Raw genomic sequence first — 18,286 nt, 5'->3', positions numbered from 1 at the left:
ATAAATGGGAAAAGTGATTATAAATCCCAGTCCTATAGGTATTACTAACAGTAATGCAGCTTATTTGCAAGTGGATTATTCTGACTTATTTTTTAAAAGGTGCTAACATTTTATTTTTGTCACACTCTAGGAGTCTGCCAATTGCAAGAAAAGAAGCTGTATCAAGCTACCTATATATGGCTTGGTTGGAGATTCTTTCCAGAAATCTACCTCCTGTCTTAATGATCAGAGGAAATCAAAAAAATGTGCTGACCTTTTACTCCTAATTGTAACATGCATGTCATAGTTGCAGCAAATGCCACATTTATTTATCATACGGTATATTTGAGAGTTGCCTAGAGGGAATCTCTTAATCTAAGTAGCAATCGGGCTTAATTCTTGTTTCTATAATTCTCTGATGCATTTCATAAATAATGACAATAGTTATTCCTCTTCTGAAATTGTATTCTCACGTATGGTCACCATCTGTAATTGTAAGGTTAATATGCTGCTGTGTTAATGATTTGTATTTTCACTGTAATGTTACAAAGGTGGAATATTACTCTAACTTGTGTAGTCATTACACCAAAGGGAAGTAATCATCATGTTGCAATCATCGAGTTCCAAAATCATTTGGCTTTTAAGATCTTAGTGGAGTTTCCAGTCCATTTTACAGAACAATATTCTTTCATCTGAGCACAAAAAAAACACTTTATCCCTCATTTTGAACTATAATTATGTACAGTGTATTATTCAACATTGAGCTTAGGCATAAGAATAGATTGAGAAAAGTCTAATATTGTCTGACAAAGTCACATTCTGGAACACAGAATCAAAACTTGGCTAAAAGAAAGATGAGAAAATGTTAAATGAGATGCATTTTCTTAACAAAAATTCTGGAAAGCACAAAACATTTTTTCATGTGGTCAATTCTATTTGGAGGAATTACTTGTAATATGACACAGATATTTTTGTTGACATGTAGAGTGTACTTTTCCATGACTTCAGTTTAACTGTGTAATCTGCATAACATTAATGATAACCTTGTGTCAAGTAATTGTTGAAATAAATTACACTAGAATTTAATGTTACCCTTTTTCTTCAAAACAGTAGGATAGAATATGCATTCTCTACTACTTTCACAAAATGATACTCATTTTTTTCTGTTTAAATTTATTACCATATAACAATTATATTTATATTAAAATATTACATGGCTTAGATTTTTAAAATGACTTGAAATGTTAACAGACTCACTTTAGTATCCAAACAAGGGTAACATTTGACTATTATAAAATTACACACCATTTTATGTCTTTCTGGAATTTCCAAAATTTCAGTTGTGTTTTTTATTTGAAATTTAAAGTTAAAATATTGGGACTGATTGGTGCAGATAGTGCATATTTCAAAAGTACATTGTGTTGCCATTCCATTATTACGGCTTTGAGGCAAAAAGCTGACATGAACTTGCATCTATGTGGACATTACGGCTTATTGCGGCATATGACTATCAGGCAGAGCTCTGAGTGTATGTCATGTTGCAGTAGTACTAACGCTAGACAACACTTAGAATATTGTGTGAGTATTCAAATCACAGACCTCCGTTGATACCCCTGCCCCCCCCCACCCCATCCCTGTCTATAATTTTAGTCTGGTTCTCTTTCTCTCTCCTTTTCCCCCCTCACCATAATCTCTCCCCAGCCCTAACTTTCTTTCTCTTTTATTTCTCATAATTCTCCACCTTCCCCCTAGCCTATTTCCCTCCAGTCTATCACTTCCCAGCTCTCTACTTCATTTCTCCCCCCACTTCTTATTCCCCCTCGACCATCCCATGTTACTTCACTCCTGATGAAGGGTTTCGGCCTGAAACGTCGTCACTACCTCCTCCCATAGATGCTGTCTGGCCTGCTGAGTTCTGCCAGCTTTTTGTTTTTTTTTTACTTAGAATATCGTGTGCATTTCTGGTCACCATGCTACAGGATGGCTGTGATTCAAGCTGAAAGCAGAAAAGAATTCACAAGGACAAGAGGGCTCGGGTTATAAGGAGAGATTGGATAAACTGGGTCTGTTTTTCCTGAGGCATTGGAGACTGAGGGGTAACCTTGTAGAGGTTTATAAAAATTAAGAGGCATAATCAAGCAAGTAGACATTTTCCCAGGATAGAAGATTCTAAAACCAGTGGGCATAGGGATTTGGGGTGGCACAGTACTGCAGCAGTTAGCATAATGCTTTACAACACCAGCAGCCTGGGTTCAATTCTTGCCATTGTCTGTAAGGAGTTTGCTTGTTCTCCCTGTGACCATGTGGGTTTCCTCTGAGTGTTCCATTTTCCTCCCACATTCCAAAGATGTATGGATTACTAGGTTAATTGGTCACATGGGTGCTATTGGATGGCACAGGCATGTTGGGCCAGAAGGGCCTATTGCTGTACTGTATCTCAAAGTAAATATAAACAATAACATGCAAGGGGAGAGATTTGAAGGGAATCTAAGGGGCAAATTTTTCACACGGTGATAAGATGATCTATGAAAGGAGGTGGATAGGAATGGTTTGGAATCATGAATTGAATTGACTTTATTGCTTACATCCTTCACATACATGAGTAAAAATCTTTATGTTACATCTCCGTCTAAATGTGCAATGTGCAGTTTATAGTATTTTATAATAACTAGTATGTACAGCGGGAGAGTCAATATAACATAGAAATACAGTTGTGTCAGCATGAATTAAGCAGTCTAATGGCCTGGTGGAAGAAGCTGTCCTGGAGTCCGTTGGCCCTGATTTGTATGCTACGGTACCATTTCCCAGAAGGTAGCAGCTGGAACAGTTTTGTGGATGGTGATTTGGGTCCCGAATGATCCTTTGGGCCCTTTTTACACACCTGTCTTTGTAAATGTCCTGAATAGTGGGAAGTTCACATCTACAGATGCATTGGGCTGTCTGCACCACTCTCTGCAGAGCCCTGTGGTTAAGGGAAGTACAGTTCCCGTACCAGCCGGTGATGGAGGATGGAGCCAGTCAGGATGCTCTCAATAGTGCCCCCTGTAGAAAGGTCTTAGGATTTGGGGGCCAAACACAGACTAGCTTAGATGAGTATCTCAGCTGGTTTGGAAGAATTGGACTGAAGACCATATTTCCCTGCTGCATATCTCTGTGAATCTATGAGTATATCAAGCATGTGAATGCAATCAATAAGAGAGGCAACACATATGAGGTACTGTATTTGTATAACTCAGTAGGAATTTGCCCCCTCCATACAACTGACTCACCAACTCTTTCACCCACCACCTCCTGACTCCCCTTCCCAACACCCATTGACCCCAGGTTCTCATGTACCTGACCATTGATCACACTCCTGCTAGTCACTCAGAGGAAACCCACATGGTCACAGGGAGAACAAGCAAACTCCTTACAGACAATGGCAAGAATTGAACCCAGGCTGCTAGTGCTGTAAAGCATTATGCTAACTGCTGCAGTACTGTGCCACCCAATTTTATGGCAGCTATATCTCATTCACTCAGAACCGAACTTGTCTGCACCACACTAGAGCAGCATGCAAAAGGAAAGGTTTGAAATAATGCTTCAGACATTGGGTATTTTTGAACTTTGAACTGGCTAGTCTGCAAACATCCGATGCCATGCGGTGACTAATGAATGAGCCTTTGCAGCACTCCAGACTATTTAGATTTGGAGACCCAAGCCTCTTATGGTACCAAAACTGAAATGGCAGGTGGAATACAGTGTCAGGAAGTCTAAGATCATGATCTTTGGTAGAAGAAACGAAAGAGTTGACTATTTTCTAAATGGAGAGAAAATACAAAAATCTGAGGCGCGAAGGGATTTGGGAGTCCTTGTGCAGGATTCCCTAAAGGATCATTTGCAGGTTGAGTCTGTGATGAGAAAGACAAATGCAATGTTAACATTCATTTCAAAAGGACTAAAATATAAAAGCAAGGATGTAATGTTGAAACTGTAAAGCACTGGTGAGGCCTCACTTGGGGTATTGTGAACAGTTTTGCGGCCCCATTACCTTCGAAAGGATGTGCTGAAACTGAGTTCTCTTGTGAGTTCATAGGAGTTCACGAATATGATTCTAGAATTAAACAGCTTGTCATATGAAGAGTGATGGCTCTGGGCCTGTATTCACTGGAATTCAGAAGAATGAGGGATGACCTAATTGAAACCTATGGAAAGGTGGAAGACCTTGATAGGGTGGATTTGGAGGGAATGTTTCCAATGATGGGAGTGTCTTAAGACCCAGAGGACACAAGCCTCGGAATAGAGGGATGTCCTTTTAGAATGTAGATGAGGAGAAATTTCTTTAGCTAAAGAGTATTGAATCTGTGGAATTTGTTGCTACAGGCAGCTGTGGAGGCCAAGTCTTTATATATATTTAAGGCAGAGGTTGATAGATTCTTGATTTGTCAGGGTATGAAGGGATACTGGAAGAAGGCAGGAGATTGGGGCTGACAGGAAAAATGGATCAGCCGTGATGAAATAGTAGAGCAGACGTGATGGGCCAAGTGGTCTAATTCTGCTCCTATATATTATGGTCTTGTGGTTTCACCAAAGTACTATCTCTGATTGATGACTTTACTTTTAAGTACCAAACTCCTGTGTTGACCAAACCCATACCATAAAGAGCAGAATGCGGTTTGACTTTCTGACTGTCTGCTGTACCTGCACGTTTACTTGCTGCATCTCAACACTGCAAATGATTCCTGTCTCTGATTTTGATGCATTGGTCTTGACTAAATATTACCTTTCTCACCCTGCTCACTCCCTTAGTAAATCTGATCTCCATTCCCTTAAGTTAAAGTGACATGGTTATCATAAACAACTAGTTAACACTGGACCACAAAAGACGCTTCATTTTTCAAAACACACACAAGGTGAGAAAAAATGGTCATTCTTGGCTTTAGTCTAAATGTACTTTCTAAAACCCTCCTCCATCTGTAGAGTGGTATAGCACAGAAACAGGCCTCTTGCCCTATCCTGTTGATGCTGACCATCCAGTACTCGGTGATTATATAGATATCTAAATATTGTGAGAATCTCCACCCCCACCACCCTTAGGCAGTGTGTTCCAGACTTATAACAATCTTGATGAAAAGCTGGTTCCTTTTATCCCCTCTAAACCTACTTTCTTTAAACCTCTGCCCTCTGAGTATGGGTATCTACTATGGGGAAAAAGTTTATCTGTATCCACCCTATCCATGCCCTTCATAATTTTGTTCACCTCCATCAAAACTCCATAATTCTTTACTCTTAGAAAAATAAACTCAGCCTATCTAATCACATCCTAAAACTTACACACTCCATCCCAAATAGCAACCTGGTGAGTCCCCTCTGCACTGTACCAGAAGAATGACATACTCCCTAGAGTGTACAGGAGTATAGATCCATATGCAATATTATGGATGTGACCTCACCAATCTTGTAAAGCTGTTCCATATCTTCTTTTATTCCATATGCCAGTTAATAAAGATTGATTCCATATACCCTGTATTATTATGTTCCCCTATGTTTGCTGTGTCTACTACCCTTATTTGAACTCCCAAAATGTATTACTTTACACTTTGAGAATTAACTTACATCTCGCGTTGCTCTGCCAAGCTTACCAGCTGATGGATATCTTTCTGTAGCCCAATTATCTTTCTTGCTATCCGCAACACCAGTGTTGGTGTCATTTGCAAGCTTACTAATAGTATCTCTTCAATAAAATTGTTGTTAATGCACATAACAGACAGTAGGGGAATCAGAACAGCCCCTTTGCTACCCCAGTGGACAAAGGTTTCCAATTATAGAGCAATACAGCACAGAAATTGACCTTACAGCCCAAGTCATCCGCGCCAAACTGAACTAGTTACATTTTCCTGCATTTGAACCATCTCCTTATAAACCTTAACTATCTACGCACTTGTCTAAATGACTTTTAAACATTGTAATTGTATCCATCTCTACCACTTTCTCTAGCAGCTCATTCTATATATTCACCACCTTCACATCCCCTTTAAATCTTTCAGCACTCCCTTAAATCTATCCATTCTAGTTATAGATTCCCCGACCCTGTGATCATCCACCTTATCTTTATCCCTCATGATAATATATGGCTCATAAGGTCACCCCTCAAGTCTCTTGTGCTCCAGCCTTCCATATGGGTCCTTGAAGTCTACATGGACAACATTAAATGCACTATTCTCACCAATATATTTACTTACAACATTAAACAAATCAAATCATCAGAAAGGATCTCCCAGGGAAAAAAATTGCCATTCTTGATCAATGCCTGCCTTTCTAAATGTGGATTGATCCTGCCTTCAGAATTTTTTTCCAACATTCTACACACTGGCCTTTAATTACCTGACTTTAGCGGTCTGAACAATGCTTTATAAGACATTAGTCAGACCACACTTGGAGTATTGTAAACAGTTTTAGGCCCCTTAACTGAAAAGGGATGTGCTAGCACTGGAGAGAGTCCAGAGGAGGTTCACACGAATTATCTCAGGAGTGAAAGGGTTAACATGAGGGGCATTTGATGGCTCTGAACATGTACTTGCTAGAGTTTAGGTGAATGGGGGGAGGGGAATCTCATTGAAACCAATCGAATATTGAAAGGCCTAGAAAGAGTGCATGTGGAGAAAATGTTTTCTTTAGTAGGTAGCCTAGGACCAGAGGTCGTGGCCTCAAAATAGAAGGGTGTCCATTTAGAACACAGATGAGACGGAACATTTTAGCCAGAGAGTAGTGAATTTGTGCAGTTCTTAGTCAGTGCATAAAAGTTTATAGGGAAAAAACTAAAGAATGGAGTTGAGAGGGATAATGGGTCAGCCATGATAGAATAGTGGGGCAGGCTTGATGGACTGAATGGCCTAATTCCACTCCTATATCTTATGGTCTTATCCCTGCCTCCTATAACATCTAGAGACACTCCTGATTAAGCTGCAGGGATTTATGCACCTTTATGTTGGCTAAAACATCTAATGTCCTCTTTTTAAAGGTAATTTGTTCAAGAATATCACCCCTCCTTCCACGGAATCTCCAGCTACCATATCTTATTAGTGAATATCAAAGGGAAAGTATTTGTTTAAAGCCTCACCCATTTTCCGTGATCCTGCAGAGATATTACCTATTTGGTTCCTAGTGAGCCTCGCTCTTACCTGGCAACCTTTTTACTTTTAATATACCAATCAAGATGCATTGGTGATCATTAGCAATGTTCTATGTGCTGCAGACAATAGTTCCAAATATTCTTTTAAATACACTTATTTTGAATTACTCTCACTGCAATCTGCAGCACATAACTTCCCTTGAGGCAATGTACTTTTAAATCAATTTAATGATCTTCAGATCTTGTGATTGTCTGAAGGTCTTGGCAGACTAGACAGGTATGGCACCTTTAAAAGGATGAAGGCTCATCGCCATAATCGGACGTGAAGCAGGAGGAGGGTATTACAAGCCAGACTGAAACATAGAGAGATATGGCCTCCACTACTCAGCATCTTGTCGACAAATGTGCAATCAGTGGAGAACAAAACTTGAGGACCTGAGAGCAAGATTGCTGTATCGGAGAGAAATGAGAGCTTGTTCTCGTTTCTAGGATTGAGATGTTTGATTGGAGAAAGGCTAACTTTGAGGAGATGCGAAAGGATTTAGAAGGAATGGATTGGGACAATTTGTTTTATGGGAAGGATGCAATAGAGAAATGGAGGTCATTTAAAGGTGAAATTTTGAGAGTACAGAATCTTTTTGTTCCTGTTAGGTTGAAAGGAAAGGTTAAAAGTTTGAGAAAGCCATGGTTTTCAAGGGATATAGGAAACTTGGTTCTGAAAAAGAGAGATATCTACAATAAATATGGGCAGCATGGAGTAAATGAGGTGCTTGAGGAATATAAGGAATGTAAAAAGAATCTTAAGAAAGAAAATAGAAAAGCTGAAAGAAGATACGAGGTTGCTTTGGCAAGTAAGGTGAAAATAAATTCAAAGGGTTTCAACAGTTATATTAATAGCAAAAGGATAGTGAGGGATAAAATTAGTCCCTTAGAGAATCAGAGTGGACAGCTATGTGTGGAGCCAAAAGAGATGGGGGAGATTTTGAATAATTTCTTTTCTTCGGTATTCACTAAGGAGAAGGATATTGAATTATGTAAGGTAAGGGAAACAAGTAGGGAAGTTATGGAAACTATGATGATTAAAGAGGAGGAAGTACTGGCACTTTTAAGGAATATAAAAGTGGATAAAGTGAGAAGTGAATATCCTAGGATATTCCCTAGGACCTTGAGGGAAGTTAGTGTAGAAATAGCAGGGGCTCTGACAGAAATATTTCAAATATCATTAGAAACAGGGATGGTGGCGGAGGATCGGCATATAGCTCATGTGGTTCCATTGTTTAAAAAGGGTTCTAAGAGAAAACCTAGCAATTATCGGCCTGTCAGTTTGATGTCAGTGGTAGGTAAATTAAAGGAAAGTATTCTTAGAGATGGTATATATAATTATCTGGATAGATAGGGTCTGATTAGGAACAGTCAACATGGATTTGTGTGTGGAAGGTCATGTTTGACAAATCTTATTGAATTTTTTGAAGAGGTTACTAGGAAAGTTGATGAGGGTAAAGCAGTGGATGTTGTAAACATGGACTTCAGTAAGGCCTTTGATAAGGTTCTGCATGGAAGGTTAGTTAGGAAGGTTCAATCTTTAGGCATTAATATTGAAGTATTAAAATGGATTCATCAGTGGCTGGATGGGAGATGCCAGAGAGTAGTGGTGGATAACTGTTTGTCAGGTTGGAGGCCGGTGACCAGTGGTGTGCCTCAGGGATCTGTACTGGGTCCAATGTTGTTTGTCATATACATTAATGATCTGGATGATGGGGTGGTAAATTGGATTAGTAAGTATGCAGATGATACTAAGGTAGGAGGCGTTGTGGATAATGAAGTAGGTTTTCAAAGCTTGCAGAGAGACTTAGGCCAGTTAGAAGAGTGTGCTGAAAGATGGCAGATGGAGTTTAATGCCGGTAAGTGTGAGGTGCTAGATTTTGGTATGAATAATCAAAATAGGACATACATGGTACATGGTAGGGCATTGAAGAATGCAGTAGAACAGAGTGATCTAGGAATAATGGTGCATAGTTCCCTGAAGGTGGAATCTCATGTGGATAGGATGGTGAAGAAAGCTTTTGGTATGCTGGCCTTTATAAATCAGAGTATTGAGTATAGGAGTTGGGATGTAATGTTAAAACTGTACAAGGCATTGGTAAGGCCAAATTTGGAGTATTGTGTACAGTTCTGGTCACCAAGTTATAGGAAAGATGTCAACAAAATAGAGAGAGTACAGAGCAGATTTACTAGAATGTTACCTGGGTTTCAGCACCTAGGTTACAGAGAAAGGTTGAACAAGTTAGGTCTTTATTCTTTGGAGCGTAGAAGGTTGAGGGGGGACTTGATAGAGGTATTTAAAATTATGAGGGGGATAGATAGAGTTGATTTGGATAGGCTTTTTCCATTGAGAGTCAATGGAAGATTCAAACAAGAGGACATGAGTTAGGGGGCAAAAGTTTAGGGGTACACGAGGGGGAATTTCTTTACTCAGACTAGAAGGGTCGAGATGGCCTGTTTCCATACTGTAATTGTTATATGGTTATATGCTTGACCAAACTGTGGCTTTCTCTCTGTTTGCTGATGATAGCACTGTCACGGGCCAAATCAAAGGTGATGATGAACGCAGCATATAGGAGGGAGATTGAAAACCTGGCTGAGTGGTGTCATAACAACAACTCAATGTCAGCAAGACCAAGGAGCTGATCATAAACTTCAGGAGAAGGGAACCAGAGGTCCTTGAGCTGTCCTCATCAGAGGTGAGAGGGTTAGCAACCTTAAATTCCCAGTTGTTATTATTTCAGAGGATCTACCCTGGACCCAGCATGTAAGTGCAATTATGAAGAAAGCACAACAGTGCTTCTTCTTCCTTCAGAGTTTCTGGAGATTCAGCATGACATCTAAAACTTTGATAAACTTGTGTTGAAGAGTTTATTGACTGGCTGCATCGTAACCTGGTATAAAAACTCCTACACAAAGTCGCGGATATGGTCCAGTCCATCAGGGATAAAGTCCTCCCAACCATTGAGCACATCTATATGAAACACTGTCGCAGGAACGCAGCATCCATCATCAGGGATCCCCACCACCCAGTACATGCTCTCTTCTCATTGCTGCCATCAGGAATAAGGTTGGGTGAGCCTTAGGACTCACACCACCAGGTTCAACAGCAGTTACCACCCTTCAACCATCAGGCTCTTGAATCAAAGTAGTAATGTGGAGAATGAATTTAAGGAATCTGGAAGAAATGTTTTTCTGATGAGTACGTTGAGGTCCCAACAAAGGAACAAGCTATTATGGACCTGGTGCAACATACAACTTGGGCAGGCAGTGTCTTTGGAGGGAAATTGACCGTCAATGCCTATAAGGGCATAAGACATGGGAACAGAATTAGGCCATTTGGCCCATGGAATCTGCTTCACCATTTCATCATGGCTGATTTGTTATCCCTCTCAACCCTATTCTCTTGCCTTCTCCCCATTACCTTTGACGCCCTAACATATAAACTTCTGCTTTAAGTATACTCCCTAGTCAAACTGGTTCATTACACAACGCACAGTTCAGAATTGCCTTTCCTATGGTGGGTACAACCATAAGCTGCTCTTAAAAAAAACATCTTGTAATCTTGTATGCATTCTACAAATCTCCTCTCTTGAGATCCAACACCAATCTGATTTTTCTTATCTACCTGTTTATTGAATCCCCGTTACTATAGTAACATTGCCTTTTTTACAATAACTTCCACAGGGTAGTTTTACTTCTGCAAGTTTCTTAACTGCACCTATAAGGATTCTACATCTTCCAATCCTATGTCACCTCTTACTAAGGATTTGATAGATAGATAGATAGATACTTTATTCATCCCCATGGGGAAATTCAACTTTTTTTCCAATGTCCCATACACTTGTTGTAGCAAAACTAATAACATACAATACTTAACTCAGTAAAAAAAATATGATATGCATCTAATTCACTATCTCAAAAAGCATTAATAATAGCTTTTAAAAAAAGTTCTTAAGTCCTGGCGGTTGAATTGTAAAGCCTAATGGCATTGGGGAGTATTGACCTCTTCATCCTGTCTGAGGAGCATTGCATCGATAGTAACCTGTCGCTGAAACTGCTTCTCTGTCTCTGGATGGTGCGATGTAGAGGATGTTCAGAGTTTTCCATAATTGACCGTAGCCTACTCAGCGCCCTTCGCTCAGCTACCGATGTTAAACTCTCCAGTACTTTGCCCACGACAGAGCCCGCCTTCCTTACCAGCTTATTAAGACGTGAGGCGTCCCTCTTCTTAATGCTTCCTCCCCAACACGCCACCACAAAGAAGAGGGCGCTCTCCACAACTGACCTATAGAACATCTTCAGCATCTCACTACAGACATTGAATGACGCCAACCTTCTAAGGAAGTACAGTCGACTCTGTGCCTTCCTGCACAAGGCATCTGTGTTGGCAGTCCAGTCTAGCTTCTCGTCTAACTGTACTCCCAGATACTTGTAGGTCTTAACCTGCTCCACACATTCTCCATTAATGATCACTGGCTCCATATGAGGCCTAGATCTCCTAAAGTCCACCACCATCTCCTTGGTCTTGGTGATATTGAGACGCAGGTAGTTTGAGTTGCACCATATCACAAAGTCCTGTATCAGTTTCCTATACTCCTCCTCCTGTCCATTCCTGACACACCCCACTATGGCCGTGTCATCAGCGAACTTCTGCACATGGTAGGACTCCGAGTTATATTGGAAGTCTGATGTGTACAGGGTGAACAGGACCGGAGAGAGTACGGTTCCCTGTGGCGCTCCTGTGCTGCTGACCACCGTGTCAGACCTACAGTCTCCCAACCGCACATACTGAGGTCTATCTGTCAAGTAGTCCACTATCCAATCCACCATGTGAGAGTCTACTCCCATCTCCGTTAGTTTGTGCCTTAAGATCTTGGGCTGGATGGTGTTAAAGGCACTAGAGAAGTCAAGGAATGTAATCCTCACAGAACAACTGGCCCCATCTAGGTGAGAGAGTGATTTGTGCAGCAAATACATGATAGCATCCTCCACTCCCACCTTCTCCTTATACGCAAACTGAAGAGTTTTTTTATTTTTCATTTTTTTTACCGATAGAGCCACCCCACCCCGTCTGCCTACCTGTCAGTCCTTTTGATACAATTTCTTGAGTCAAAACTCTTACTCTGGACTAAAAGATAAAAAGGAGTTAACCTGTATAAAGAGGTGGAGGGAAGCAGTGGAAAAAGAGCTAGCCAAAGTCGTGATTCTGGGTGAGGGTGTGATTGAAAAGCAGCAGAACAGCAGAGATCATAGAAGGGCAACGTTGAGAGAGGGTCTCACAGATCTCCTGTCAAAGAGAGAAAGGAAACTTCTTCAAAGTGGCCATACCCTGAAGAGGCTTTGCAGCGGAGCAGCGAAATGGAGAGTGATAACAGGTTAATAGATGATTAACAGGTCATTAGGAAACACCCGGCCATAATACAATGAAAGCTTATACAGGCATTGAAAATGATTTCATTCAGTTTGAAACCAGTTCCTTAAAATGAATTAAACAAACTATAAAGGTATGAAGTATGAGATGACACTAGGTAAAGTTCAAAAAAATAATACGGATTTCACAAATAATTTATATGCCTTTAAGACAAAACCACCGGGGAAGTGGGTTTATATGAAATTACAAGATGAAAGTGAAATGGCAGTGAGCCTGGAGAGTGGGAAAATTCCGGAATTCCACAGAGGAGGACCTAGGCGTTAATATGGAAAGGGAATGTAGAATTTAAGACTAATTTCACGAGGAAAACAGAACCACCATTAAAACTTCTAGAAATATAGTAAAACAAAAAGATTTGCCACTTTGAATGTGAGCCCCTTACAGACTGAAAGCAGAGAAATTATGTCGTAGAATCAGTTAATGACAGAGTTACCAAAGAGAGACTTTGTACCTTTTCTCACCAACCAGGGAACTTCTGAGGACTGATGGACAAGTGTACGTTTAAAGTGAATGAAGAGGATGAAGAAATTGGCAGGTGAAAAACTAGCAATGGAGAAATGAATAGGTCTGAAAACTTTAAAAAAAAATACCCAGGACATGATGACATGTATCCCAGGGGCTTGAAACCATTATTGAAGAGATGCCAATGCAGATAGTGAGTGCAGGTTCCAAAATTCCATTGACTCCAGAACAGTTTTCACAGAGTGAGACATTGGAAATGTAACTGTACTGGTTAAGAAAGAATGGACAGAGGGAACAAGGAACACCTGACATCAGGAGTTAGAAAAAACAGAAATTGTATTGGGGCAACTGGACAATAGTAATGAGGCAGAGGCAAAATGGATCTGTGGAGAGGAAATCAGGTTTGACAAATCTGTCAAGAGTCTTGCTGAGGTTCTAACCAGCAGAATAGAGAAGGGGGACCAGTTGATGTGGCCCAGAGGCCTTTGATAAGATGCCATACGAAATTATCAAACAAATATAAAGTGCATGGTACTAGGGGTAATATATTGATATGGATTGTGATTGGTTAACTGATATAAATAAAAGATTATTTATAAACAGTTAAGATGATAAGAGGCATAGATAAAGTGGACAGCAGGCCCTTTTTCCCTGAGTGACGATGGGTAATATGAGAGAACGTACTTTTAAGATGATTGGAGGAAAATCTGGGGGGGGGGGGGTGGAAGTCAGAGGTAGGTTTTTACAGAGAGAATGCATTGTTGGGAGTAGTGGTAGAGACAAATACATTGTGGACATTTAAGAAACTCTCAGATAGGCATATGAATAAAATAAAAATGGAGGGCCTTGTGTAAAGGAAGGGTTAGATTGATCTTGGAGTAGTTTAAAAGGTTGGCACAACGTTGTGGGCAGAAGGATCTGTACTGTGCTGTACTATTCTATGCTCTGCAGATCATTGGAAATTGACTTGCATGGCTACAACTCTTCACAATCTGCATCAATGATCTGAATGAGGGGTTTGAGTATAATATGTCCAGATGAAGGGCCTCAACCTGAAGTGCCAGCTGTCCATTCACCTCCGCAGATATTGTCCGACCTGCTGAGTTTCTCCAGCAGCTCATTTGTTGCTCCAGGTTTCAGCTGTGTCTTAACTTTGAGTTTTTTGTCATGTGCTCAAGTTCCTGTACATGGCTGCACAGGTGCAGTGAAAACGTTTCTTGCAGCAGCATCACAGGCATATAATCCGTAATATATCCAAGTCCAAGTTCGCTGATGATACAAAACTGAGAGGCTTTTGAATGACAAGGACGTGACAAGGTGGAAAAATTCTCCTTTGGTAGAAAATCATAAGAAAGATGGAGTTTCTGTAAATGGTGAGAGATGGAATTGTGCTGTTCAGAGAGATATTGTACATAAGTGAATGAACGGTAACATGCAGGTATGAAGGCATTATGAAAAGGGTCTCGTGCTTTCCCGATGTACTAACGAATAAACTCTTCTCAGGTTTCCAGCCAGTTACAGCTATCGATTATAACCAACGTTTCAATGACAAGCTCTGCCACCTTCTTCAGTCCAGCCATCATCCCTGAAGAAGGTGGCAGAGTTTGTCTTTGAAACATTAGTTATATTCGATACCTGTGCCCAGCTAGAAGCCCTAGAAGAGTGTATTAGGAAGGCATTGTGTTTGCAAAGAGATGAACATAGGAGGCATCTTGTTCCAGTTGTAGAGATCCCTGGTGAGAACAGATCTGGTATATTGTCTGGTCCCCCAGCTAAGAAGGATTATAAAGGCTGACTTAGGTTACAATTGCATGATTTTGGACACCTCAAACATGAATGATCTCTCATGATACTATTAAATTCAACAGTGTGATGTATATACAGTACTTAAATCCATTCTAACAAACAGCAGAGTCGTTGCCTTAGAACTTCGTATAATTCTTCTTTATCAGCCTTACATGCTTTTGATTGCTTCCTCACAACCCTAACTATATTGACGTTTTTTTGTGTATTTTTCAAATTACAGACAAGATTGACTTATGGAAGACTGTAAAAGGGGACAGCCTGTACTTACAGTTGTGGGGTGCAGTGACAGGTAAGCAGATTGATTACTGGGATGGTGGCTTTGTCCTGTCAGGTGAGGTTAACCAGGCTGGGCCTGTGCTGTTTTGTGTTTGGTGGCGCATGAAGCTGAAGTCAGCATTGTTTCCTCAAGGGCAAATCTTGCCTGACAAATCTATTGTAATTTTTTGAGGAAACAACAGGTAGTACACACAAAGTAGACATTGTTTACTTGGTTTCAGAAAGCCTTTGACAAGGTGCCCAACATAAGTCTGCTTAACAAGATAAGAGCCCGTGATATTACAGGAAAGATACTAGCGTGGATAAAAGATTGGCTGACTGACAGGAGGCAAAGAATGGGGTTAAAGGGGACTCTTTCTGGTTGGCTGCTGGTGACTAGTACAGTTCTGCTGGGGTCAGTGTTGGGAATCTTTCTTTTCATGTTATTGTGGTAAACTATGTATACCTGTCTGGACACGTCCCCTCGCTGACTGCTCCTGTGGCTCCTCCCACAGACCCCTGTATAAAGGCGAGTGGGGCACTGCTCCCCCCTCAGTCCAGGGCGGTCATCCAGCATGGACGTGGTCCAGTTTACTGCTAATAAAAGCCTTTCAGTTTTTACTCTACTTCCAATCTTCTGGAGTTATTGATAGTGCATCAGTTATTTGTCAATGAGTTGAATGAAAGAATTGATGACTTTGTGGCCAAGTTTGTGGATGATTTGAAGATAGATGGAGGGGTAGGTGGTGTTGAGGAAGCAGGTTGTCTGCAGAAGGACTTAAACAGATTAGGAGAAGCAACAAAGTGGCGGATGGAATACAGTGGTAGAAGGAATAAAGACATAGACTATTTTCTAAAAAGGGAGAAAATTCAGGAATCAGAGATGCAAAGGGACTTGGGAGTCCTCGTGCAGGATTCCCTAAAGGTTAACTTGCAGGCTGACTTGGTGGTGAGGAAGGCAAATGCAATGTTAGCATTCATTTCAAGAGGACTAGAATATAAATGCAAGGATGTGATGTTATAAAGCATGGGTCAAACTGCATCTGGAGTATTGTGAACAGTTTTGAGCCCCTTATCAAGGGAAAGATGCACTGCTATTGGAGAGGGTCCAGAGGAGGTTTATGAGAGTGAACCTGGGACTGAAAGGATTAATGAATGAGGAGTGTTTGATTTTGTCGTGGTTTCTCGTGCCCCACAAATGACCAGGAGACGCAGAAGATTCTTCGAGGAGTGTTAAACTTTAATTTGCAAATCAAAGCTGAGACAGTCATTGAGCTAGTCGCCGATTGCCCAACAATCCTTGAACATAGCATTTTTTATAGCAATCTCCTGGTTTAGTTGCATTAGCATATCCAATCGGTCTACAGTTGCGTATCACAAGTACATCCGCCACTATTGTTTCTACCCATTGACTTAATCATGTTCTAATCTACATCTCTTAGCTACCTCTCATTAACACGCCATTGTCTTCTACATTCTTAAGATTTCGATCTACTAAATTGGATACATGCATAGCAAATAGCAAGTTCAAAGCTGACTACATAGTTTTGGTTACACAGCAAACAATGCAACTTTTATACTCCAATATATCCCCCCTTTGAGACCCATTGGGTCTCACACAGAGAAAGACTAAGAGTCCGTGCACAAAAGCCCCAATAAACTCAAGCACTTATTCCCAAATCTCGGGTTAAACTATAATTTTCTGCGCCAAGACCTCAAAGTATTCTCTCCCTGTTACCTTGGGCCGCTGAGCCAAAAACCTGTCCCTTTGTACCTGAGACAGGGGGAAAAAAACTCAGAAGCCCTTACAATCTACTCCCACACTGTCGTTTTGCTCTAGTTCATCCTGCAGGTGTTGTAGGCTGTAACGATACATTTTCGATGTTTCTTTCTCTACTAAGCTTGCTTCAGTAATTGCCACGAGCATTGGAAATTGTTTGGTTGCAGCACACACTACAAGAGACTTGAGACAAGGAAGAAAACAGCACAGCACAAGCGCACAGCTCAACAATACAATACTGACAGTTATTGCCATTTTAGTCAGCCATACTCCCCATCCTCCGAGTCTACTTTCTAACCAGTCAAATGACTGATGTCCGAACCCTGCATTCTGTTTAACTCCCTTTCTTAGACTTTTCAACTTATACATTGCCTTAGTAAATGATCCTTCTTTATTTTCTTTATCACTTCCCCCCTTGCACAATGGTCAATCCCATGCGCTTCTGAAATCAGAATCGTCAGTAGAGGGGTGGGCGCTACCAACAAACTGTCTTCCATGCTCCACAAGCCTTCTGGGTTCTGCTTGGCCCCCCTTCGTCTCCACATTGTCTGTTCTGCCAAAGTTGCCTTACCTTGTATTTCAATTAGGTCCTCTACCACAGGTTCTGGAGTTAGGCTTACCTGGGGGGCAATGACAGCTGATGTACATCCAGACACTTTTCTGGCTGCCTCGTCCGCAGCTTGATTTCCCTTTGTTATTACATAATTTCCCTTTTTATGTGCCTGGCATTTTACTATAGCCAATGCTTTAGGTTTCATCATGGCTTTTATTATGTCTAGAATTCGCTGACAATGTTGTATGGGATCTCTACCACTTTTTTAAAAACCTCTCTGTTTCCACACTGCCCCGAACAAATGGCATACTCCACGAGCATATGCCGAATCAGTATAGATGTCTACTTTCTCACCTTCCATCATTTCACATGCAGCTGTCAGGGCTTTGATTTCTGCTAGTTGGGCGGAACACGGTTGGGGACAGGACTCCAACCTAATAATCTTATAGCTCGACTGATCCTGCTGCACTACTGAGAACCCTGCATGATTTCCATCATAATCCCTGTAACAAGAGCCATCTACGAATAGAACCTTTTTATCTGCATCCTCTAGTGGTTCTGACCGTAAATCTGCTCTCAATTTGGCAAATGCCATCGTCTTCCCTACACAATCATGGGGTTCCTCCTTCATAGCCCAAAGGGACAAAATCGGCTATATTACTGGTAGTGCATCTCTGTATGGTTATGTCAGGAAATGTCAATAGCATCTGATACGCTGCTATCCTGGCTGGCGTCAGCACAAATTTCCCTCCTTCCAGTAATTCTGCTACTTTGTGGTGTGTGTACAGAGTCACAGGACAGCCCAGGGTTACAGATGATGCCTTTTCATATGCATAGTACAGCGCCGCCAATCCCTGATAAAAG

The 18,286-nt window shown here is 41.0% G+C and overlaps 1 protein-coding gene across 2 annotated transcripts in view; it reads left to right on the top strand.

Moving 5' to 3' along the window:
• The window catches only part of slc12a1 (solute carrier family 12 member 1), a 150,801-nt gene extending 149,736 nt beyond the window's left edge, over nt 1-1,065 (top strand). For both annotated transcript variants that reach the window (XM_073024915.1, XM_073024914.1), the window contains exon 26: nt 131-1,065. In XM_073024915.1, coding sequence (XP_072881016.1) covers nt 131-266 — 136 coding nt within the window. In that variant the 3' untranslated portion in view covers nt 267-1,065. The remainder of the gene's footprint in view (nt 1-130) is intronic.
• Nucleotides 1,066-18,286: the final 17,221 nt, after the last annotated feature.

The sequence above is a fragment of the Hemitrygon akajei genome, chromosome 21 (genome assembly GCF_048418815.1).
Source record: "Hemitrygon akajei chromosome 21, sHemAka1.3, whole genome shotgun sequence".
Lineage (NCBI taxonomy): Eukaryota > Metazoa > Chordata > Chondrichthyes > Myliobatiformes > Dasyatidae > Hemitrygon > Hemitrygon akajei.
This window is presented reverse-complemented; position numbering and strand designations above follow the sequence as displayed.